At 32.9% G+C, this 26062-nt stretch overlaps 5 protein-coding genes across 6 annotated transcripts in view; 4 read left to right on the top strand and 1 right to left on the bottom strand.

Moving 5' to 3' along the window:
• The window catches only part of LOC102585981 (uncharacterized), a 4467-nt gene extending 1591 nt beyond the window's left edge, over nt 1-2876 (top strand). For both annotated transcript variants that reach the window (XM_006338482.2, XM_006338481.2), the window contains exons 4-7: nt 931-1101; nt 1324-1539; nt 1633-1721; nt 1992-2876. In XM_006338482.2, coding sequence (XP_006338544.1) covers nt 931-1101; nt 1324-1539; nt 1633-1721; nt 1992-2684 — 1169 coding nt within the window. In that variant the 3' untranslated portion in view covers nt 2685-2876. The remainder of the gene's footprint in view (nt 1-930; nt 1102-1323; nt 1540-1632; nt 1722-1991) is intronic.
• A 5225-nt stretch (nt 2877-8101) lies between these two features.
• LOC107060316 (uncharacterized) lies at nt 8102-8563 on the top strand. Its single transcript, XM_015308055.1, has one exon. It carries the CDS (start codon nt 8102-8104, stop codon nt 8561-8563), a length of 462 nt encoding a protein of 153 aa, XP_015163541.1.
• Nucleotides 8564-11529: 2966 nt separating this feature from the next.
• Nucleotides 11530-13380, bottom strand: LOC102585645 (RING-H2 finger protein ATL46-like). Its single transcript, XM_006338480.2, has one exon. The coding sequence runs from the start codon at nt 12932-12934 to the stop codon at nt 11756-11758; it is 1179 nt and encodes a 392-aa protein (XP_006338542.1). The 5' UTR covers nt 12935-13380; the 3' UTR covers nt 11530-11755.
• Nucleotides 13381-16939: 3559 nt separating this feature from the next.
• LOC102585310 (WAT1-related protein At5g40240-like) lies at nt 16940-20346 on the top strand. The gene is made up of 7 exons (XM_006338479.2): nt 16940-17386; nt 17465-17527; nt 17602-17718; nt 18281-18518; nt 18900-19058; nt 19171-19322; nt 19649-20346. The coding sequence occupies exons 1-7, from the start codon at nt 17202-17204 to the stop codon at nt 19791-19793; spliced, it is 1059 nt and encodes a 352-aa protein (XP_006338541.1). The 5' UTR covers nt 16940-17201; the 3' UTR covers nt 19794-20346.
• Nucleotides 20347-21973: 1627 nt separating this feature from the next.
• Nucleotides 21974-25311, top strand: LOC102584112 (WAT1-related protein At3g28050-like). Its single transcript, XM_006338475.2, has 7 exons — nt 21974-22364; nt 22459-22524; nt 23302-23415; nt 24011-24248; nt 24440-24598; nt 24702-24853; nt 24962-25311. Exons 1-7 carry the CDS (start codon nt 22159-22161, stop codon nt 25122-25124), a joined length of 1098 nt encoding a protein of 365 aa, XP_006338537.1. The 5' UTR covers nt 21974-22158; the 3' UTR covers nt 25125-25311.
• Nucleotides 25312-26062: the final 751 nt, after the last annotated feature.

Below are 26062 nucleotides of genomic sequence, written 5' to 3'. Positions count from 1 at the left end.
CCACCCCCCCCCCCCCCCCCCTCTTTGTTTTAGTTAAGTTGAATGTAGAAGCATTCCATCTTTTTCTAAATTTGTTAATTTCTGCTTTTTGTATTGGGACCAAGTTCTGTGAGTCTTGAGTGCTAGGCTAAACTTCTCTGCTTTATTCTTTACTGAAGAGGGAGGCAATCATTTCTATGGGGTCCTCTATGTTTTTCTAATCCAATTCAAAATAAAAGGTTGTGTCTCTTGTGGGTAAAGAATGAACTCATGCTTCTGCACTGTTCATTATTCCCTTAAATATTATTACTACAAAACTTTGAATCATGCTAGGTGGTCCTACTATGGGAGTTACAATTATTATTCAAATACTTTTCACTCAAAAGTTTTATTACTAAGTATACAAGAAAGAAATAATTACACTCTAGATACTTGAATAGCTTTACAGTATTCACTCTAAAATCTCGAATACTTGTTCAGTTTTCATGCTCTAAATTACAATCAAATATTCCTTTCTTTTCCTTTTGTGTCGAGATTCACATTCATTTCCTTACCATGGGGCCACTTCTTGAAGCAGACAGACCTTGGTGGTTCTTTCTGTTTAAACTCTTAAGTTCCCTCCTCTTCTTTTGTGACCAACGTCATTCACTTTACTGTCTAGTTGCTTATGATCCCTATTCTAAAGTAAAATGAGCTCTTTCTTAATTTTCTGGGTAAAAGTAGATATGTGTTTCCACTCTCAATTAATCAAATACCTTCACTAGTTGTGTAGGATGTGTGTTTTCACTTTTACTTGTTGCATTTTGTGCTGCTGTATTGTTCAGCTTCTCTCGCTTCTTTTCTTGCTTTGGAGGATTACATGTGTTTAGATGTGGATATGTGCTTCTATAAAATCATGTTCCACTTCAATCAAATTTTGACATTGTGATTACGCGGATGATTGAACTGTAGATAGCCGTCCAAAATTGGTTGCTGGATCTCCTGAAGGGTACTCGGGGCATGTGGATGGGAGGCTACGAGAAGCAAGGATGGACCATCCTAAAGGAATTGCCATGGATGATCAAGGAAATATATACGTTGCGGATACCATGAATATGGCAATCAGAAAAATCAGTGATGCTGGTAAACTTTTGGATGTCTGCCTAACATTTGTCCTGATTGATGCATAAACTCTTTCTGCTATGAAATCTAACCCATACCAGCATTTGGCTGGCTCATCTAATGTTACATGCATATGATCATGGTAGAATCATACGGTACTACTAGTTCGATAAGAAAATTAATGTTACTAGAAATTCAATCGAAAATCGTTCATGACTCCAGCATATTTTATATAATATGCAGGAGTTGTAACTATTGCTGGAGGAAAGTCAGCCCGAGGTGGAGGTCATCTTGATGGGCCAAGTGAAGATGCACAATTTTCTGACGATTTTGATGTGGTTTTCGTTGGTAGCAGCTGCTCGCTATTAGTTATAGACAGAGGAAACCAGGCAATTAGAGAGATACAGCTCAATGATGATGACTGTTCACACCAGTATGACGACAACAATCTCCAACTTGGTAAACCTCGATCCTTCTACTTCTTGGTGTTACCAATTAATTCACCACTGATTATGAAAGAAGTTCAGAAGAAAATGTATTTTGTTCCTGCAGGTGTGGCACTGCTTTGTGCTGCTGTATTTTTCGGTTACATGCTGGCCTTGTTACAACGTAGAATTGGAGCCCTTTTTTCATCGAACAGTGTAAGCAGCTATGAGCTTGAGAATCCGTTTCTTTGTTCTTTCCCTAATCATAGAATCTATCAAGCATTATCATTCCCTAGGAATATGGACAAAAAGAAGATAGAACAAAGATGAAAGATGGATGCAATGAGCATAAAATTTACTAGGAATCAAAAAATAATTCCTCATTTATGTCAACACCAAGCTCCCTACACATGTGGATTAATAGAAACGAGCAATTAGTACGGAACATCATGCAAATCTTTTATGCATTTCCTTCTTGATTGGCAGGATGATCAGCGGGCTCCTGTCAGAGGCATGCAACATGCACCATATCAGAGAAATATGAAGTCAGTGAGGCCTCCCATAATTCCGTCAGAGGATGAATACGAGAAACAGGATGAAAACCTGTTTTTATCACTAGGAAGGCTTGTTATGAACACTGGTTCGACTGTAGTTGAAATATTTGGAGGAATGTTCTCAGGTTTCAGAAAGAACCCTTACCCCCATCATGTACAGCAGCACTACCATTACAATCACAAACAATCGAGTACATGGCCAGTGCAGGAAAGCTATGTAATTCGAGATGAAGATGAGGCCCCGCCCCTTGATACCAGAGACCCTACACCCCGAAAAACCTATCCAATCATGAACAAAGACCCGGAGAAACCACGACATATCAGACAAAGTCAAGCACATTATGTAGGATGGAATGGAAATGCTGCACATGGGCATGGCAATTTTCAGCAACAACAACAGTTTCTTCCACAAGTGTATCAGCATCACGACAAGCACCAGTCATCAAGTCCTCAGACATACTACGAGGAAAGCTGTGAAACGAAAGAGATTGTGTTTGGAGCAGTTCAAGAACAGGATGGACGACGTGAAACAGTGGTGATAAAAGCAGTTGATTATGGTGATCCTGCTTATAATAATCACAACGTTCGATCCAGGTACAACTACAGCACACGTTACTCATTCTGATGGTAATAGCTAGATCATTGCGAAAAACATCAACGTGGACTCTGTCTGGATTTCACTTCTTGTATCTTTCATAGGGAAATGGATATGATCATAGAAAGCAGCACAAACAAAGTAGTATATGAATTCTGAATTTCTTTTGTAATCCATAACTTATAGTGAATCTTTTTGAGAATTATTTGGGAATATTTTCTTTTTTCCTAGTAGTACACTTCAACATTTTGAAGCCTGACTGAAAACGTTTTCAAAAGTTAAATTGGATGTGGGACTCCCTGTTTCGAAAAATGATTCTTGTTGGGGTATAAGCCTGACAAATATTGTTTAGAGAGAAATTCAAGTATTTAATAATAAAAAAATATTAGATGATCTACGACATGAAAAAAATGCTTTTGAATAGACGTTGAGTAGTGTGGAGATCAATTCCCTTTAAAAACAATCAATAATGACCTAAATATAAAGTAAACTTAAAGAAATCTCTCTTGGCATAGCATGCATACTTGTCCAAAAACAGGTCTAACTTGAGTTTTCAAAGGAACTTTAATTTGTCCCCAAGCAAACACATGAAAATAACTTCAGTGGGCATACTGAAATGACTTATGGAATTTAAACAACATGTGATGCAAGGGGATCGATCTGACCCTCAACTGTTTGTTCATAGCTCAACTATTTCATCTAGTACTTGTTATTTTTTTAATATATGTATCATTGTCGATCGTCAGAACTTAGACACTTGAATACCTAAAAATTGATGAAGCGCAAATGGTCTTATTTAATTAGTACTACAAGTTACAAAAATGACTTTTTAATCACTCAAGATTTTAAGAGAAGAGTCATTAACTTGACTAGTAGTAATGCTTTTTTCTCAAGTAACATCAGTGTGGATAACTAGCTGAAATAGGACACATGCATCGTGGTCACTGATTAGTATACCATGGCACGCAAAATTTTGTGTAATGCAATAATTTAGCACGCAAAGTTTTTTATTTTTTATTTGGAAAAATATAAAATTACAATAGTTGTGGAAATAGATCCTTGTGATACGGTCCTTCTCTATTTCTATTTCTTGCAAGCATAATCCACGGCTCGTCAAGCAATAGGCTGATGGAAAGTTGAAACAACAACGTCTAGCGAGTAATTTTGAAAACATTACATATAAATAAATTCATATAGATGATAAAGACAAATCAAATTAATATTATTGATGCGTTTACAAAAAAAATAGAACTCAAAAGTAGAATATAGTTAGCAGCCGGTTAGAGTAGTCGTCACAAAAAATTTGAAAAATAAAAATAGAAAATGCAGTAATGAATAATTACGAACTGTGTATTTACTCTTGCAAACTTTGGACATAAACTCAATTCAAAAATGTTAAATTATTTATAGGGTTAAAATTATCCAAGATAATATAAAGAAACATAATTCTCTCTACCAACAAAGGTGAAACACTAAACAATTAGAATAATATCAATTGTGTTCATTGTGTACCACATTATGGCCTTCCCCAGGACTCGGACCCGAGTTCTTGGCTTCAGTTAGAGAAACTGATGAGCCACCAAGTTGATGAACTTTCATGCGTTGGTTATGAGAATTTGAATGCTTGATTGATTCATTAGAATGATTTGTGATTGGACGGCATTGGATGTAAGTGACTAACAAAAAGAAAGTCATGAAAATAGCTAAACATTTTGTTGTGCCCATTTTCATACTCATTTGATTTGATAGATGGAGAGGAATATAGTAAAATTAAAATGGCTTAATTAGCTAGTGAAACAAGTTGAAAGAAAAAATAATTGTGAAGAATGAGTAGTATTTATATATTTGATGGGGAAATGGTCGAAAAAGATGGCGTAAACTTGACTCATTACCATACAAATTGCATTTTTAACGTTAACCTACTACTAAATTCTAATCAACAACTAAAGCGAACAACAGGGGAACCTCAAAAATATTTCTCTCTTTTTTCAACTTTGAATTTGGTCAAAACAATTCGAATTCAGTCTCCAAGTAAATCATATTTTCCCTCAAAAAATAGAAACTTTAAATTAAGTATATGAGGCTACAGAATTTACTCTTCTACTTAATTAAGAAAATTAATTTCTTTCAGAAGTCGAATGCAAAGATGGTGATACAAATCACACAAAGTCCCAATATCTGTTTATTAAAATGTTGAAAAAGTTCAGAAATTTGATGACGAAAATTGATGTTGGTCCTCTGAATTTATAGTCAATGATAGTATGAACATATGCTTGAATATTGCCTTTGATTTTCACTATTTTGTTTATTTCATCCATGAATATTGTTTGGTTCATAAATGCGTAGATAATTGACACAACAAATTTCTCCTTGAAATAACTTACACTTTAGTAGGTGATTTCTAAAAGTGTCATCTTGCGAGATGACACTATTTGATATATACCTATCAAACTTAAAAACCATTATAAGGCCTTAACGCTTTACCCTTAGATCAAAAAATTATTTTGATTATGTTGAATCGTTATCAATGACTTTGTTTGATCTTTTTGAACCTAGATTTTAGGATCTAGATAGAGTTACCATCATGACAATTTGTCCTTAATCATAGTCTAAGTCTCTAATTAGGTTTTATGTAAGTGAATTCGACACATTATTTCTTGATGACTTGACATAGTCAATTATGATAATTCCACTATAAAAAGTAGTTTACTAACGATATTATACTTTTATTGTATATGCTGAGATTTTTTGTTATACATTACGCTTTCTGCCTTTTTAATTATCGTTTGACCATGGCAATATATACATATAACATCAATGATTTGGGCCAAAATGAAGTGTCATCGACGGAGTCATTTAACTTCTCCATCCACTTTATCTAAGGCTAAAAATTCAACCTTAATTAATGTAGAACATGCAAGGAAAATTTCTTTGCATAATTTCCAAGACACCAATCCTCCATAATTGTGATTATATGAATTATGAATTAATTAGTCGATTTTTTTCATACAGCACTCAATAGTATAACACACAATTATATCAAATCTTTCTGTGACTCACATTCTTAATTATGAGATATTTCAAATATACACTCTGGTAATCAAATCATGAATGTTCTTAAGTAAAATAAAGAACACAAAAGATTGATTAAAAATTTGAAGGGGAGTTGATACTATATGACATATGTGGCAATTATTTTGGAGAGAAATTAGAACATAACATCCACCAAGCACTCTAATTATTATAATCAAAGTGTTAAGTTTTTTTCTTCAACTAATTAAAGTGCTAACAAATACATATATATTAATATAATAAAAATAAATTCATACACCATACACTAGATTCCATATTCCCTTTATTTAGAGGCTCAGCATTTGGTTGCTTGTGTCCTACTCCCTTACCAATTGCTTCTCCAGCTACACTAATATTTGCACACAAAGAGTTTGGTGGAATATTATAATTTTATTTATTATATTAAACTCAAATAAAGACAGAATTATTCTCCTTTTTCTTCTTTTTTTTCGGTCTAAGTTGACTAAAAGCTACTGCTACTACGAATAATAAATACAATAATTTTAGGTGAAAATAAAAGAACTCAAGAGTTATATATAATTTAAAGGTTCATCTTTCAAGAATATTATTAGGTGGAAATAACGAACTTCAAGACTTTTATATAGTGTTTGCAAATTTAATCACTACTCCATCTCTCCATACAAAAGTATTTTGGATCACGTTTTATTTTTCGAAAATTAATATTAATTGATTTTCAGAATTAAATTAAATTTAATTACTTTAATATTTTAAAATTAAAATGAAACTATTTAAAAAAATTATTAAAAAACTATCATTTTTTCTCCTATCCATATCGTAAGAAAATATATTTTAAATTTTTTATTATTTAACTCTCGAAAAATATAACATGATAAATAGTTTGAGACCAACATATTAAAGTACAAAACATATATATAAGCACTTAATTTCACATTTAGTAAACGCATGGCAGATCAATTTTGTGTCTCATCATACACATGTTCTTTATTAATATGACCCATTTTATGATCAGAGATTGCAAAAAATAAATAAATGAAATCTTTGAAAATATCATTTTCTCTTATTAAAACCATAATCACAATTAAAACTCTATATCCTCAACATATCTTGGACCTTGAACTAAATTTCTTCTCTTTTAATTTAACCAATCATAAAACATTTTCAAAATTTTATGAAGTCAAAGATGATAAAATAAATTACTGATAGCTTGAAAAAAAAAGTGAATCCTTCACTTCTGAGCTATTCCCTCCATTTCATATTTGATGGGCTTTTTATTAAAATTATTTGTCTTATATTACTTGATCACTTACTTTATCAGAACAAAATTATTTTTATTTTTTTTCATTTTACCCCTGCAACTATATGACCTTAGGAAGTTTAAATAAATTTTGAAGACAAAAGAATTTATTTTTTCAATAGGATAATTAATATAAACAAAGGAAAAAAATAGTAAAGCTGCTCAATATATTAATGATTTCTTAATTATCATGTAATATAAAAACTGTCCATCTAATATGGGACATGATGACTATATAATATAGTAACGAAGTTTCAATATTAATAACTTCTATTTTGTCAACAAATAAAAAATTACTCATATCACCAAATAATAACTTTCGGATCATGGTGGTGTTGCACTATAAATTGATCCTTGGCTTGTTTTTATTTGTTTTAGTAATAGAGGAATTGAAAGAATTGATACGGCATATAGTAGGAGAGATATTGTAGTGTATATTATTAGTATTAATCGACGAGACATGTAATAAAGATAATAATATGACGAACGTTTGAATATCATGATATCTGATTGAGGTTAAGCAAAACGAAAATAGAGTACGTGAAACTCAAATATGGTGACTTAATACATGAAGTAAATGTGAAAGTGAAGACCAATATACCAATCAGAAAAAAGAAGATTGACAAAAAAAATAATCGTTACTTCGATTTTCGACCGTTGAGGACTTTAATACCCTTGTAAGAATTACCGGGAATAATAGGTGACTTTCAACAAAACAATCCGTTAATTGCAGACAAAATGAGATTAACTAGGAGAGGCGCCGCAGGCCCACAGTTGAATAGATATTCTTCCAATAAAAAATTGCCACGAGTACAATCATAACTAAGCCGAAAATTAGTTGGTTCCAGCTGTGTTCCTATAACAGTTGTTTGCACCCTGTACCCTCCCACTAATAATTTGTCACCGGTTTCCCCTTTATCTCTTCCTATATTTCCGTTATAAACATTCGCAACTAATGCACAGAGAGAAATCCAGAGCCCAATGCTTTAGGGTTTCTATAAAATTCCACATTTATCTGCAAACAACAAAAGCCCTAATTTAAAGGGGTTGCGGTTTGTGTGATATTTTCTTCTTCTTCTTGTTGTTAATTTCTTGAAACATGGCGGGTCAAACAAACCCGGAATTATCCCCAAAAGACTCAGACGTGAATGAAGAATTGCAGGAGCTTGAATTCACGAAAAGGGGTTGTTGTTTTTGGTTTCCATCTTTCACATGTGGCAGAAGCGTATGGGAACGGGTGTCTACCAGCGATCAAAAGGAAGAACCCCATTGGTGGGATAAGGGTTTGATCGCCGTTATGAAAGTCAGGGAGTGGTCGGAACTTGTGGCAGGTCCAAAATGGAAGACATTCATTCGACGATTCAATAAAAATCGTTCCAAAACAAATAAATTCAATTACGACCCGTTGAGTTACTCCTTGAATTTCGACGATGGACCAGGGGTAAACGATCAATCGGAAGATGATCGTTTATTCCGTGATTTCTCGTCGAGATTCACTTCAATTCAGGTTTCTGCTAAGTCTTCAATGGATTTGGGCAAAGACCCACCATCCAAATTGTGAATTCCTCAGCCGCCGGAAGCGGCGAATTACGAAAAAAGAATGCCATGATGTGGAATCGGACGAGCGGCGGAGAAATTGATTGGGCTCTGTTATTTGCAACGCTTGTGACGGTGATGATACAGGTGGTTTTGATTCTCTCTGACATAAAATTTGGTCGGTTGATTAAGTTGGAGAAATAAAAAAAGATTTGAGTACTCTCATTTTTTTTTAGTTGAGTATTTGTTTTATTCGTTTGATTAGTTAATTGCTGTAAGGAGTATTATTCAATTCAATTCTTTAAAAATGTTACTACCAACTTTTGTTTGTTTGTGTACAGTTTGATAAATCACAGGATTTTTCTAGTTTGTTTTGATGATTTGTTCCATCAGATTATCATTGAACTTGTAGATGGGATGATTCATAAAATTAAAGTGATTCAGAGCAAGTAATTAACAATAATGTCTATAGAAGGTTATTTACTATTGAAAGAAATATAATATTTATGGCATTGATTAAGAAGAGAATGTTAGCTTTTAATCTGGACTATAAAAATAATTTAATTGAGTTCTGAATGAATCATCTCCTTGGTGTAATGGCGCTTAAATAATATAGAAAGCAAATGTCAGTTTTTTATTTCAACAGCTGTCTCGGATCGAAAACAGGTGAAGTTTTTTCGTAGTTTATAATACTCTATTTCATGTCATGAGCTCATGCTGCCAAAATTTAATTTAAACATACCATAAGTATCCTTATAAGTAGTACCAAAAGATGCATTTCTTTTGAAAACAAACGAGAGAAAAAAAAGTAAGACAAGTAAATTAAAATGAAATGAGTACGGGAGTCCCCGCAAAGACAGTACAGTGACTAGGAGAACGCTGGTGAAAGAGGGTTGGAATCCAGCTAATTTAGTTGGGTCCTTCCCTGTTACACAAAGTGCTCAACCCCCCACCAAGATTTGCTAATTGCTAGCAACTTTATAATCATTTTTATCACCTATGGTAGGCATCAAATATACTGTATAGTAATTCGTTAAATTTCAGGTTCGCTATGCGCTCTACGTTTGTTGGCGCAATTGATTCTCCATATTAACTAGCATTATTATTATTATTTGATCATATATGGTAGGTGGTAGTTACAGCTTCCTTGGGGTTATCTGAGAAGACAAAGTTACTTAATCTAATAAAATCGACATTAGTATTAGTACATAATAAGTTAAACAATTGAAATTCATAATTTATAATGATGAAATGACGCAGAAGAAGAGACAAAAAAAGTATGATGAATACCAATAATGGACCAACTTGAGCATGATTGAAAGGTGAAGTTTCAGCTATTATTAGTACTAATATGTGTGGACCACATAACTAAGTCATTTTCCAGTCACTGCAGAATATTGACAATTCATTGCCTAAACCAAAGAAAAATACAACAATGTGCAAGTCCAAATAAGCTATAACACCCTGTAGTTGAATAAATCTAAAACTCTTCTGGTCCACTTTACCAATGTGTGGGTTGTCATGTGGTACAGATTTTCAAGATATAGTCTTTGAGAAGGACTATAATCTGCACTCGTGATTCCACATTATTTTCTCCCTCCAGTGAAAGATGTAAATTATTTGCTACACTGCATAGGTCAAATGACTTTGGTCCAACGGTACATATACAACACGCGATATGTTGTTGGTTAGGACTTAGGAGCATGTTACAAGTTCAAATTGCCAAGTATAGTAGAGCCGGAGCCTCGGATATAAAGAAAAAGAGAGAAAAGGAGCAAGGAGAACTTTGTAGGACAATCCAACTATTTGATCCCACCATAGAACGTGGAACTAATTTAGATTCACGTAGCGTTGGTCCATCTAAGAGTTTTTCCTTTCTAAGGCTCGAACCCCACACATCTTGTTAAAGTTGAAAGGATGGATCATTGCTAGAACTAGGAAAGTTGTAATGTAGCTAGGCAAAGGAGGTCAAACTTGAAAAACTAAACAGTGTTACTGTATTAAAAGAGAAGCAAGTACATTTTCAGCTAATTATTAAAGTTTAAGCCTCAGTGCAACATGTGAGGCTACATTATTATTGTCAATTAACTAATAATTAGTAGGGGGTTATGATATCTAATCTCTACTTGTAACTTAATGATTTTGCCAGCACTCTTTCTTGGAGAATCAACAAAGGCTTTAATTACAAACAGGGTCATATTTGAAGACAAATGACACATAGCTGATGCCACTTAATATGGTCTCCAACAAAGTCACTGCTTTCATGGATCCCACCACTACACCAAAAACATGTGTTCAAACACAGCCCTTCCACACAAACACCCCTCCTCCATCGCAACAGAAAAGATAAAAGAACAAAAGAAAGAGTGAAGTTTGCTTATGTGTGTGGTTTAAGGCAAAAGATAGGTCAATAAGACCACGTAAGCCAAATTAATAGGATGCTTTGAGAACCAAAGAGAATCCCAAGTCTTCATTTTCTATAAACTAAGACGACAGTGCCATAGGGAATTGGTTTGGTTGAGCACATGTCACAAGTTCGAGTACTGCCACACACAAAAACCTGGAATTTAAGTGGACGAGGGTAGACAGGGGTCCATTATCTATCCAGTGTCAATGTTGAGCCTACTAGCAATTGGAAATTTCTCCGTTATCAAAAAAATGAATCCACACTTGTGACTCTAAGGAAAATACAGCATCCACCTTTTTCAAGAATCAACATACCCAGTGTATTTCCACAGGTGGGGTTTAGGGAGGGTAGAATGAATGCAGACCTTATCCTACCTCGTGGATATAGAGAGGTTGTTTCCGAAAGACCCTCATCTCAAGTAACACATAACAACTCAGTTTGAAACTGCTTAAGGACTAAGTTGCAAATTTTGGGCATGTTCCAGGTGGTTACTAACACAGCTCATGACAAATGAAAAAAAATGTTATCCCTACACTCTGATCATTAGGCTTCATATGTTAATCATGAAAGAATTCATGAACCAATTGAATGAAGAGATGACTATACATTTACAGAACTTAAGAAACATAAGAATAATAGTAAATAGCAGTTGTGGAACAAACTTTTGAATCAAGCTGATTATCATTTATCAAGTATGGCATGCTTTGTTGAATTAGCATCTAAAAGAATACTAGCCAAAAGGCAAACTCACCTCTGTGTTATCATTTAACAAAAAAGGATAAAACAAAGAGAATAAGAGATCAGAATTCACTACATGCCTTCTGTTCTTCTAAGCCACGGTAAGTCCATACCAGAAGGTGGCTGATCTTCCATTTGGCAATCTGAAGAACTTGCGAATTTGCCTCTTTTCGACCAAAGCCAAATTTTGGAAACAGAATAACTATCTGTTTTTGTGCCGATACCTATCTTTTTCCCCTCATTCTCTTCATCAATTGACGGATTAGGACTGTGCTCTGCCAAATTGGCTTGATTCATATTATTCGTCTTTCGCTCATTGTCCAAGGCTACCTTAAGATTACCATCACCAACCACATACTGATATGAACCCATTGAAAAGCACCTTCTTGCGTCCAAATTACTACTACTGCTCTCTCCTACTCCTTCTACTTCCTCTCCCTCTCCCCCATCATTCAATCTTCGAAACTTACCAAGTCTCACGGGAAATGTTGCTTTAGCAACCACAACTTCCTCTAGTTCCATAGTCTTTTGAGAAGTGGGGTACTCATGATCCCCATTACCATGATAACCATCATCATCTCTTGGCTCAACGTAATCGAAAATTGGATTTTCAATGGGAAACCCGGGATTGAAAAGAGTTGCTCGACAAAGAGGGCACGTTGAGTTCGAGAGGAGCCAAGTATCAATGCAGTTGATATGGAAAGCATGGCTACAAGTAGGGAGCAATCTCAATTTATCCTTATCAGAGAATTCACACAAGCAAACAGCACAATCAAAGGGCTCTTTAGGACCAACAACCTCTTTGTACAAAAAGACAGGCAATGCATCAATAAATGCTTGATCCAAACCAGAATCATGTAAATGGAATAACTGTTGTAACTGTCTTTGCAAAGCATCTGAACTAGAAACTTCAGGATATCCATTAGACTGAGATGATGCTGAAGAAGAAGGGTGTTTGATAAGAAACCTAACTAGCAAATGGAGCAGACCAGATATGAAAAACAGGACAGCTAATATAACTATAATGAAAAGAACAGCTGGACTAATCTTGTTTCCAGATGGGGATGAAGAAGATGAGTTTGGTTCCTTATGAAAACTAGAACTTCCACCAAATGAAGGAGGAGATGGGGGAAACAGAGGTGGAGGATATGTAAAAACACCATCTTTTCTATGTTGAATCCAAGAACTTTTCAAATGGGTATGTCTAGAAACCCATCTTTGTGACTCAACTTCACCAAATGAACAAATCATCTCAAAAACACATTAAATAAAACCCAACTTTTTTATCTCCCTTTCACCATCTCAGAAGCTAAAAAAAACTCAAACATCCAGAATCACTATACCTTCAGATTCAAGAAAAGTTGGAGTCTTTTGTTTTTTTCAAAAGAAAACACAATTTACTGACTGAGCAAATAACAAGAGATAGTGATGAAACCAAACAGAAAATGCTAAAGACAGAATCTTTACCTGTCTTGATTCCCACTTAGTCACCATTACACAGAAAAACAATACTTATAAGAATCCCTTTATATAAAGAATCACTTCTGGCTGCAGCAAAACCCTAAGACATTTATAGGATCTTGAAATCCCTTATACAACATAAATAGAAAAAAAGAGAAGTTTGAATATTTTTGAGCCTATTTTTCTCTCTCTGTGTTTAAATAATTTCTAGCTTTTAGCAACAGAGCCAAAAAAAAAAAAAGAGTGTAAAATATAAAACAGAGAAGTTAGAGGGGTGATTTTGAACTGGAAATGGACATTGACTTATTTGGAAGCCAAAAGCTGTCAACTGACAAGTTTCACTATTCTCCAAAATAAACAGTAAAAAATGACAAAAAGAAATACTCACTACTGTTGCACCTTTTAATTCCCTATAAAAAAAATTAGTAAAAGATAAAGGAAAAAAAAGGTAAAAGGAGAAAAAAGATAAAGAGAAAAAGCTAAAAAGGAAAATCAATAAAACTTAATAGGAAATAAATAAAATTTAATTGGAGAACATTAATGATGAAAAACTGAAATGGAAATAGTATGATTTGGATGTATCAATCTAATGGATTGTTCTTCAGGTTTCAAATCTCTTATTTAGTTACACAATTAGCAAATTACTACTATTAATTCCTTTGATATAGGCATGTTGATGATATTCTTACTCATTTTTTAAAAATATTTTTGGGTAATAAACAATATATTCTTTATCAATTGCCAACTGGACCACTTTCAAATTTTGATAGGCCTTATTTTGAGCACAAAATCTTTTATATATTTTTTCCCTACTCACGTGTTCGATATCTATATTGAAGCCTGATTAAATTTAAATTCGAGCCAAAAAAGTCATAAATTAGGAATAAAATGCTTTCCGACAAAGACAACTCTATACTCACGAAGTGAAACCCGAAACTTTATATTAATGTCTACCGTTCAAACAAAGAAATAAAATGGGTAACTTTCTTGAAGTCTAAGCAAATGTAACGTACTTTTTGCAAGTTTTCGAGGTTTAGATTCCGTTTATACTGCATAGGATCTGAGAAAAAAAAATCTAAATGCATAAATAATTGTTAGATATAGAGATATTCCTTTTTGAAGAATTTTAAATTTATTTGTGACAGTTCTCAAAAGAGTCTAGTGTTAATTTATAGCATATATTATGACTTATTAAGCCAAAACGAAAAGATAAAAATATATCTACATATTACATATCAATATTAAGGATACACCACAATAAATAAAGAATATCGTAATTATTTAGCAACAAAAATATTATTGATATATTATACTTAGAGGTAATGACATTAAATATGAAAAAATTATTGCCACTAAAAGTTTCTTTTACAGTAGTATATGGTTTAAACCAAACCTCTTACTTACACCAGATTATTTTGTCTTTATTAAGAAGGCAATTATAATCGAATGAAGAATTTTTATTTAAAACAAGTGTTAGTCGTTGAAAAAGGGATTAGATAAGAAAAAATACATTATAAATCCCAAAATTGCACCACACGATGTGCTTATCTTCTTGTTGAATTATTCAAACAAATGGTCGAAATTGTTTTTATTTTTCTTCATGATTATGACTTTCACACAATAAGTTGTTGATATAATAGACATTTGTCTCATTTTATTTTGGAGTATTATTTAATAACATTCTATAAGCAAAATCTGAAAAAGATAAAATATACGAAAAAGATAAAATATACGCAGAATTTTATCCTTGTCTCATAAATTTCCTGAAAAGTGGAATCTGTAATCCTTTCTCTTCCAGGCTTACTGAGTTTAGGAATTTTGAGTTGGGAAATAAGAGTTCACAAGTTAGTTGGGCCTTTGGGTCTCTGAGACCATCTCCAACCCACATCTATTTTACTCTTCATTCTCTATATTTGGAGAGTAAAATAGAGAATAGGCACTCCAAATCACCCTCTATTCTTCAAATTGAGAGAGTTGAATAGTAGTTCTCCAAATTTGAAAAACTACTATTCACACTCTCTATTTCACTTTTTTCATTATTTTATATTATTTTCTAATTACATATTATTTTACATATAATTCCATTAATTAAATATCTAATATTCATAATTCTTTTTTAAATGTAATATAATATATTTTAAAAAAAATATTATTTAATATATACTATTTTAATTTCAAATTAATAGTATTTTAATTTTTTTTCTAATTTTCATGATTAATTTTCATTATAAAGAACACGGAAAAATAAAATGGCAAGATGAAAAAATTTAATTTAAAAATACAATACATGATATGATAATTTAAATACAAGATAACAATACAATACATAACATAATAATTTAAATACAAGATAACAATACAATTTAATCCATAACATAATAATTTAAATACAAGATAAAATACAATACATAACATAATAATTAATTGATCACAACAATAATTTAGTAATCCGGTAGGTCGTTTTCAGATTTAGCACTATTCAGAAAAAAATTAGGATATGATTCAGAGAATTGTTGTGATTGCGGTTGTGACTAGGTAGTCTAGATTGCATGCACTGAAAATGGAAAAAATGTCCAACGGCATGGGCTGGACAATACGCAGGTCGTAGTGGATCACCAACAATTATTCTTGAAGTTGTTGTTGATTATGACTTTTGGATATGGCATGCTTATTTTGGTTTGCCTGCACCAATAATGATAATAAATTTTAGAGTTATCACATTTATTTTCCAATCTTGCTAGCGGTATTGCGCCTCCCGCCCATTATGTTATTCAAGGAAAAGAATATGATATGGGTTATTACTTAGCTGATGGTATATATCTTAAATGGTCTACAATTGTTCAAACTATTCGTGAGCCTCGTTCCCAAAAGAAGAAATATTTCGTGATGAAACAAGAATCGTGCCGAAAAGATGTTGAACGTGCATTCAGAGTTTTGCAATCACGTTTTGCAATTATTGCAGGACCGTCACGTTTTTGGGAGAAAGGATGTGCTACATGATATAATGACTACATGTATTATACTGCACAACATGATAATTGAGGATGAACGTGATCTTAATGCACCAATTCAAAATGTCGTAGAGGCTCCAACACCAACTATAGAAATGGTGGTAGATGAAAATCTCCGGTTTGAATAATTTTTAGCTAGACATAAAAAAATTAAGGACAAAAATGCTCATTTTAAACTCCGTAATGCATTAATAGAGCATTTATGAGAACAACGTAATAATTTTGAAAATTGAGTGTTTATGTAATTGTATGTCACTTTTATTTGAATTTGTGCCCTAATTTATGTATTATATTATATTTTCTTGCAACTTATGTTATTTAAAAATTTAGAATAATATATAATTTCATATCACATTAAAAATTATATAAAGTAATTATTTGAGAAAAAAGAAATAAAGGATTTATATTATGAAATAAGAAAATAAGAATGAAATATAAATAATAATATAATATTGAGGAGAGAGAAAACGATTCTTTTTTAGAGAGTAAAATAGAGAATTGATTGTTGAAAAAATACTATTACTTGTGGGCTCTATTTTTTTTATATAGAAGTTAGAAGTGGGTGGGGAGCAGGATTTCGTGTTTGACATAATCTATTGCATACAAAATCCTGTTTCAAATTGACAGAGAAATTTGATTCATGAGTATGGATCACAAGTTTTGAGAGTAGATTTCGAAATTTATCTTTTAAATATATGTTGGACATTTTCAAGTTGTCATGAACTAACTTGAACTTTCATTAGTATAAAGTTTCTATTTTTTCCAATACATATCAAATTATTTTTAAATTTCAACTTCAAAATAAATAGGACCAACCAATATTCAAGTTGACAACTCTACCCTACTCTGCTTTTTTGCAAAGCACGATAATACTAATGACAAACAAAAAGGGTCCAACTTGATTAATGAGACCAAAAAAACAACATTGTCAAATTTAGTACGGAATCCTGGGTCATGAGTCATTCGGCAATGAAAAAGTTGTTTTCTTTCATCTGAACAAAAAGGATTCTTGACTAGGTCTAGGTCTGGGAGTGTAAAGAAGAAAAATGGTTTGGTCAACTGATTTCTTACCCTTTTTGGCAATGGTGATGGTGGAATGTTGTGAAATGTTGATGATTACACTTGGTAAAGCAGCCATGAATGATGGATTGAACAATCTTGTTTATGTTGTTTACTATAATGCCCTTGGTACCCTTTTTCTTCTTCCTTGCTTAATCTTCCATAGGCTCAGGTTTGTCAAAAATCATCAATTCCCTTTACCTATTTCTTGAGATTAGTCAAATTTTAAGTCTTTAGTCTTTTTTTTCAGAAGCAATATGGTTCCTATTACTTTGCCTATATTGTGGAGATTCTTCCTTCTTGGCCTGTTGGGGTATTCTACTAATTTCTTCTCTGTTTTATTGTTATCAAATTTGGGGAAAATTTAACTTGTAAACTGTATTGCAGAATTTGTTTGGTGCAAGCCGTGGCCTTTACAGGTATTAAGTACAGCACTCCTACACTGGCAGCTGCTTTAGGGAATTTGATGCCAGGTTTTACATTTTTGCTTGCCATCATTTTCAGGTAAGGCTTTAAAATTTCTATTTTGTTTGAGTTGAAACTTTGTGGAGTAGAAAGGTCTAATTTACAATCCGAGTCAAGCATAAGGGTCCATCAGACCCTTTTGCCATTTATATATACAGTGTTTCTAGCAACATAGTTTACCATTATCATTAGGTTTACTAATTAATGATTGTTAATGCTATAGAAATAAAGTGGCGGACCAGAATTTGATGCCCATTTGCTCTTAATCTACAGTTCTACTAATCACAGAAAGGTGCTCGGTGAATCTATTCTGGCTAGTTTCCTATTAAAAATTTAGTGATTGTGTAAAGAACAATGGGTGCTTGAGCATACAGTAGTGTACATGTAGGTCTGCCATTGCTTGAATATTTGTTGAAACTTGATATATTTGTCCACAATTGTGTGACGGAGGACAATTAAAGAATTTACTGATCCGTGTTCTCTTTTTTTGTGGTATTACACTAGCACTATTTTCTTCTACAAGTAGAAGTGGAACTATGTTAGATCATTAGTTTCAGTTGTAACTAGTCGTTCGTTCCTTCATATCTTTTGCAATTTTCAGGATGGAGAAGTTAGATATAAGAAAGGCCAGCAGTCAAGCGAAATCTGTGGGCACCATAGTGGCAATTATAGGGGCATCCATCATGACACTATACAAAGGACCGAGAGTACTAGGATCAAATTTACCTTCTGATTCATCTCATCACGAGTTAGTACTTCCACAAGAATCAAACTGGATACTGGGAGGTCTTCTGATTACTACCACCTGTATCATGTCTTCTGGATGGAACATTCTTCAGGTAAACATATTAGAAAGCGATTCAAGATTGAGAAGATGAATTATTTGAAGTTAAAAATCAGCTTAACAATCTCCCAGAGTTGGCAGTGCATTTCATGTATGCAGGACTTATTTTAGTTAATGATGCTTTGTTTAAAACATGTCATAGTAGAAGATGGTTCAATCTGTTTTCAGTTCATAACAAAACATTTTCTCTCGAGCAACCTTTTGGTGGGCTCGATTCATTTTATACTTGATAAAATTTCACTTCTTTACTTACGCACCGTCTCAATTATTTTAGACACTAAACTGTGGCTGCTATATTGTTTCATAGGTATAAATAAGTTTATATCTCACAATTAGCACATCAGTCACATGCTCAATTCTGTTCGTATTTACTCAGACAGATACCGTGAAGAAATACCCTGAACACATGACAATAGTGTTTTTCACTTGCTTCTTTGGGAGTATTCAATGTGCAATTTTAACTCTGGCATTAGAAAGCAATCCAAAGACATGGATGGTGAAGCCTGGGATTGGGATGATAGCCATTGTTTTCTCGGTAAGAAATTTAATGCATTTTTCATTTTCTGTTCTCTTCTTCTCCTTGTTCTTTTTTATATATATAGATATATTATGTATATGACTTATCAGTTATATATCTTAAACTCTAGGCGGTTTCTGGAAATGTCTTTCGTTACAACGTTTTGACATGGTGCTTGGATAAGAAAGGTCCTCTTTATGTAGCCATGTTCAAGCCCTTGGGAATGGTCATATCAGCAATCCTGGGGATCATATTCCTTGCAGATCCACTCCATTTAGGAAGGTAATATATAGACTACGCCATCCTTTTGCCCGTGCTTATACATCTTCAATCAACTAGTTTTGTTGTTCAAAAGTAGATTAATGCATATATTAAGTGCTTGTTCCTAAGTATTAACCTTGAACCCCTTGTCTGCTCTTTTCCCCTGTATTATATTTGACTGGATACAATGTTTTACAAGGAAAAAAAAGGCTTTTGAAACATGTGATTTTAAACTTGTCATAACATATTCCGTCTAATTTTGAAGAGCCCATAGCCAGCATTTTCTCACTTGTCGGAAAAAGAACAACATTCATGAAGTGAATTATTTGTTTGAATGTTGTGTGCAGTGTTATTGGAGCAGTTATTATATCTGCTGGATTTTATTCTGTTCTATGGGGGAAGGCTAAGGAGATCAAGTCCGTGCTTGAGGTTGACGATATTGTTTGTGTAATTGACTCAACAAATCAAACATGCCCTCTATTGCACAAGTAAATTATAGTAAGAAAAGCATAAGATTAAGTAATGTTACAAGTAAATTATAGCAAGAAAAGTGGTTTAGGCTTCTTCTGTTAGTAACCTCGCATTTTATGCGTTTTGCTAAACTCCCTCGAGAAGTTGGTAATTTATACTCCCTCAGTCCCTCTGTTCCCATTTAGTTGTCAGGATAATTTGCTTGAGATACTTATGTTAGGTTAGAAATAAAGAAAAAGATGGGTTATTCATGAAAATAGTTTTTCATTTTCAAAAGAGAAGAGAAAAGTGGTCAATGGAGGAGGATGTAAAGTGAAATGTACACTTCAGCTTTCACTTATGATTACGAGTGCAAGAAGTAATCCTTTTATAGGGGTGGAGAATTGGAGATATTCTTTATGGACTATGGTGTATTTTGTTGAAGTAGATGACTGATATCATGTTAAAGTATGTGACAATCTCATTTAAAAGCTTAAATGAGAGTAGAATTTTATTATTTAATTATATTTTCAATATATTCTACCTAACAATCATAATTCATGATGAGGTTGAGAATATTGTTGTAGATCGAAAACACACATTTTATCTCTGCCAATTTGGATACTATATAGGAGACGTACATGACACATAATTCATGTTAAAGCAGGTAGAACTTAGATGTTCTAGGTTTGAATTCCATGCCACACATTAACAAATTTACATATTTGTATTTTTTAAAAAAATTGAGCCTAGACATGTCCCTATTGATCAAGGAGCAAGGTTATCTGATCAACGAATTAACCTTATAGTTAATTAAACTTGTATCATTATATTTTAAAGCATAATCTTAACTTGAAACTAAGATTAAAGATGCCTAGGAATATCAGTGTTACTTAATTAGTATTGTTTCAGATTTTAATCTAACTCTTTTAATTCCTTGCAATTTTTTTCTTTGATAAAAGAAGCAGGTCAATTTCACAATTTGTCAGGCACTCCCACTGTTTGTTTTTTTAAAGCATTATTGTAGTGGTGAAAGTATCAATAATTGAAGGGAAACGCATAAATTGTCGAAATGTCAACAATCAATTAGTGTCACCATTCACCTTTCACAGTGTTACCATTCCACCCCAACTTCACTTGTCTTTTTTAGTTGAATGGGTGCCAATTATATCCGATAAGGTAGGGTAGAGTGGAGTAATAAGTACTTATTTATGTTTAATTAAATGTTTGGTGTTTAAGTTTGACGGCATATAAAATCAATTTTGTTAAAAAGTGTTTTAGTCTCATGTGAAATTTATCGACACAAATCTACATTTAATCGAGCCCAATATTACTCCAAACTTCACTTGCTCTTTTGTTGTTTATTTGAAAGGAAACCAATTATGTAGACTTAGTAGATTGCCCCCTTTATCACACAAAAGCACAATATAATAGTTACTTATCCTTTTATCACTCCCACAAGCAACTCTCATCTCTCATGAGGACAACTACTACTTTGCGTGCCCATTCATCTAATGTTTTTTTTTCATCTTTAATTACATCACAATTATATGCACTAACTAATTCCCTTTCGGCAAAATGATATGTCATCAATTATTAAATTTCAACCAAATACTTGTAGATTTTTACATAAATAAGTAAGATAAATTCATCATAATTTGTACTTTTGTAGGTTGTGGCCTTGTCAAACCTTGCACATCATTAAAATAATATTGACATGGAAGAAAAAGAAGGAGAATCGAGGATATAAAATCTCAAGACTTTCCATATAACTAGGTTTCAATAAGAATTTTAGACTCTAATCTCCGATTATAGGTAGATAAAATTAACAAGATGGATATAATGAATCAATTCTTATTCCGCATTTCCCCATATCATCAACTAACATATATAAATCATGACTTCCTCAGACCAATAATAAATAGTTTACCACATCTAGTCATAAACGAAAGGTTTAAATGTTTAGACTTGGTCTAATTACAAATTTTGTACAAAGAAGAAGGTTTGATTCGAAAAGAACTTTTGCAAGTTGAAAGTGCTGTCTGATTAGAAAATGAAATAACATACTTTTTGATGAATAGATGGTTAGGAATTAACCAAATTTGCACAACCTCTACTCTAAGATAATAAAAAACAGAAAATGTCATCTCCAATATGGGACCTTAGGAATAAAAAAAAGTGTAAAGATTTCAACTTTAATTTCCATATAAACTTGGCTAAAAAAAACAGTTGTTTTAATTCCAATATAAGCTTAGCTGAAAAAACAGTTACTTTAATTCTGGTCCATAATATATAGTATTATTAAACACACACACTGGTATGATTAAATATCAGGTAGAGCTCATGTCCGCCACGCGTAGAAATTGATATTTGGGAAACACAAAAAGTTGAAGTTTTTGAAGCAAAAATGGGAAGCAATAACAACAGAGAGACAACTTTTTACAAAGAAGTGCTACCATTTACAGCTATGGTGACTATGGAATGTATAAATGTTGGATTAAATACACTTTACAAAGCTGCTACTAACAAAGGCATGAGTAATCATGTTTTTGTTGTTTATAGTTATGGTCTTGCTGCTCTTCTACTTCTTCCTTCTCCTTTCTTCTCTGCCAGGTACATGCTCTGTTTTTTTCTTTCTATTGCATGTTTGTAAAATTTGATCACGAATCTGATGGGGTTTTGAAAATTTGGAATCATCTAACTGCAGATCAAGAATACTTCCACCACTCAATTGCTCAATTCTCGCCAAAATCTTTCTTCTTGGAGTTATCGGGTACCAATTTGACTCTTTTTCTTGTTTTTTTTCACTCTCAATCTGTCAATATGCTAAAACCCCCAAAAAAAGTTTGGTTATTTTCGAGAAAATTAGGATTATTGGATGTTGTTAGTCTTAAAAATGAGTAAATCAATTAAATTTATTGATGAGAATGATCCCACAATCTCTTTGTAAGGTTTGAACAATCTTCTTTCCTTTGAACTAGTTTGACATAGTATCAAAGTCAGATCCAATTGACCAGACCATGGATCTCTTAGCCATCTTCGTTCCTTTTGAGCTGACTTTTGGAGTGTCCAAATTCTAATTTGTCAGAATTCAATTGTTAAAGTTAGTGCTGAACCAATAAAGAGAGAGCAAAAAGTCAACCTCAATAATGTGAGATTAAAGTACAAGTTGATTGATACTTCAATAGTAATTCTGTTTCATATGTGGAAATTTACTAGGCACAAGGTCAATAAGAATTCTTGGAACGTTTTGTCCTTTTTCTCTATTCTTTGCGGTTTATTTTTTCAACTTTTCTTTTTCATTATTACTAACATAGATGGGACTGGGCATTTGGGCAAATGACCTCTTTTGAGGGCACTACATATATTCGTTTCACATTAATTCAGTAGGCTAAAGTGGAAATCCAACTCACACCAGTAACATTTTAGACTATACGCTTTGATGATCATTCATTCTAGTAAATTTCAACAAAATAGTCTAAGAACAAAATATAATCATGTTTTCTTGCTTTTTCATAATGTATATTATTGTGCATAATTGGAAGTGCAGGTGTACATCACAGATAATGGGGTATACAGGCATTATCTATGCCTCTCCTACGCTTGCCTCCGCCATCAGCAATCTCGTCCCTGCTTTTACTTTCGTCTTGGCTGTCATTTTCAGGTTCTCTTTAATAATCTCATGTCCTAATTTTAGGTCATTTTCTTAATTTTGTTGTCCCCACTATAATGAAATTAGATTGTTTTTTTTTAATCTCCAATTTGTGTCAAGTTGTTGACATCTTTTGTCAGCATCCATCATTTTTTCCCAACCGAAAAAAAGGATAAACTCGACTAAGATTACTGATATCTAAGTTGTAGCATGTAGGCCATTTGATCCATTGTTTAAAAACAAAAAGTTGTAGGAAAAATATTGAACCATTTGCATAAATGACCCTTCGAGGCCACTATTATAATTGTATCGACATTAGCTCCCTGGATTAAACTTGTCTGTAAAAGAAAAATACATCCAACTCTACTTTAAAGGGCAAAGTTCACTCAATTCGACTAACGGGGACTAAGTTTAAAGAATGACCTCAGAATAGGCCTACGGTATAACTAGTTCATTTTACGCTGATTTACAAAAATAAACACATGTGTGGATTGTATTTAGATGTTGGCCGCTTTTCATAATTAGACCTGTGGTGTCAAGTTCAAAAATGGCTCTCTGTTTTTTATGTTTTAGAAGAAGAAATTTGATGAGTGGAACTGTTAAACAGGATGGAGAAGATACAGTTGAAAAGATCAACCACTCGAGCCAAAGTGTTGGGCACGGTGGTGTCCATAGCTGGAGCATTCGTAGTAACTCTATACAAAGGCCCAAAAATATTAGTGCCTACCACGTCCACACCCAATTTACTACGTCAACCTCTCGGCTCATCTCAATCGAATTGGATGCTTGGTGGCCTTTTCCTCACAACTGAATATTTTTTAGTCCCAATGTGGTATATAGTTCAGGTATGAATTTTTATTTTACTCATACTCAATGTTTACAACAACCAAATTAATGCAAAATATGTGTCTTATATACAATCTTCTTTCATATGTATATTCTCGCTTTATTTTGTGACTCGTGATTAAATGTGCGGGCAAGTTTTTTCCAACACAGACTTAGTCCCTGAATAGAGAGTTTTTTTGTTTGATGACAGACATGGATTATGAAGGTGTATCCAGCAGAAGTGACGGTAGTTTTCTTCTACAACTTGACTGTTAGCATCCTAGCTGGTATTGTAGGATTTTTATCTGAACCTGACTCCAACAAATGGATAATTAAACCGGATATCGCACTGGCCTCCATCCTCTGCTCTGTAAGTGAAACGAGAAATAAGTTTGATTTTTCCATATCTTTATATTATATATTATGCTACGTCTGTTCATGTACGATGAAATGATATGTGTTGCATCACACAGGGAATATTGGGTTCATCCCTAAATAATACAATTCACACCTGGGCTTTGCGCGTGAAAGGACCAGTATATGTTGCAATGTTTAAACCATTGTCCATCGCGATTGCAGTTGCCATGGGAGTCATTCTCTTAGGAGATACTCTTTATTTAGGAAGGTACAAACTCAAGTGCCCAATTCTGCACACAACACATTTATTTTCTTTTACGAATTACACACGTATGTCATCATAATCTAATTATCTACTTTCTTCTTTGACAATCAGCATCCTTGGAGCAACGATAATTGCTATTGGATTCTATACGGTAATGTGGGGAAAGGCAAAAGAGATGCCTGAATATAATGATTCTAGTGATCTCGAGTCGTCTCCAGATCAAAAGTTCCCATTGTTACACAATTTCAAAAATGAAGGCATCTCAAACAAGTAAACAATTAGTTTGAAGGCAGAAAGGGATGTCACACAAAAGGCTGTAACTGCAAATCACGCCATATTTTATGAACAAAAATCGAGTATGGGGTTGTATAGGAAGAAACAAGATGCTGCTATGGGAAAAGAAGGAGCAGCAAATTGTTGGCATATATATATCCATCCTTTGTTCTGTACAGCTATTCTGGAAAAAGACTTGTTTACTACTGACATTTTATCATTTGGCTCCAAAGTACTGAGTCACAACAGAATGTTCCTTTTGTATCTCAGGAATGAACTAAAGCCTATTTTGGGGCCTTGCTAGTTAATAGGATTGTATCTCAATGGGTTCTAATGTAATTTATACTAAAAAATTATTATTAAACCTCGACGAGGAGTCCTTTAGAAATTGACGTTTCGCAGTGAATTATTTTACATTTCTAATACATCTTTTAATTATTTTTTAAAAAAAACCATCTTTAATACATAGTTATACATTATGTATACGTGATTATACACTATTTATACAATATCATGCATTATATATAAATATCGATACCAGTGTACAAAATCAAATCGAAAATCAAATCAAATCGCAAATCGAGAAAAAAAAAAGACTGGTGGTTGGATTGAATTGGTTTGGTATTGGAAAAAAAACCAGACTGTATTTGGGTTGGTTTGGTTTTAACTAAAAAAAGATAACCCGAGACCAAACCAACCCGACATTATATATATAATTTTAAAATTTTATTTTATACATAAAAATATTTACTTTGATATAATTTTTAAATATTTCTTATACTTTTTCATAGTTTTTATCTTTTAATATATTATTTTAAGTTTGAATGGTTCAATAAAGATTATAGTCTACATATGTTGGTAATTATAATAAAGCTTAAATCAAAATCAAATTAATACTAATGCAAAAAGAAAATCAATTCAACACTAAGAATGACAATA

Source organism: Solanum tuberosum, unplaced genomic scaffold (genome assembly GCF_000226075.1).
Source record: "Solanum tuberosum cultivar DM 1-3 516 R44 unplaced genomic scaffold, SolTub_3.0 scf00004, whole genome shotgun sequence".
In the NCBI taxonomy this organism is placed as follows: Eukaryota; Viridiplantae; Streptophyta; class Magnoliopsida; order Solanales; family Solanaceae; genus Solanum; species Solanum tuberosum.
The sequence above is the reverse complement of the archived record's forward strand: the minus strand, read 5'-3'. Positions and strand labels throughout refer to the sequence as shown.

Coding starts and splice junctions, on each gene's coding strand:
- LOC107060316 (XM_015308055.1), top strand. CDS start 8,102: ATGGCGGGTCAAACAAACCCGGAATTATCCCCAAAAGACTCAGACGTG.
- LOC102585645 (XM_006338480.2), bottom strand. CDS start 12,934: ATGATTTGTTCATTTGGTGAAGTTGAGTCACAAAGATGGGTTTCTAGA.
- LOC102585310 (XM_006338479.2), top strand. CDS start 17,202: ATGGTTTGGTCAACTGATTTCTTACCCTTTTTGGCAATGGTGATGGTG. Junction 18,519..18,899: donor CTGGATGGAACATTCTTCAG/GTAAACATATTA, acceptor GTATTTACTCAG/ACAGATACCGTGAAGAAATA. Junction 19,323..19,648: donor GATCCACTCCATTTAGGAAG/GTAATATATAGA, acceptor TGTTGTGTGCAG/TGTTATTGGAGCAGTTATTA.
- LOC102584112 (XM_006338475.2), top strand. CDS start 22,159: ATGGGAAGCAATAACAACAGAGAGACAACTTTTTACAAAGAAGTGCTA. Junction 22,525..23,301: donor TTTCTTCTTGGAGTTATCGG/GTACCAATTTGA, acceptor TTGGAAGTGCAG/GTGTACATCACAGATAATGG. Junction 24,599..24,701: donor TGGCCTCCATCCTCTGCTCT/GTAAGTGAAACG, acceptor TGCATCACACAG/GGAATATTGGGTTCATCCCT.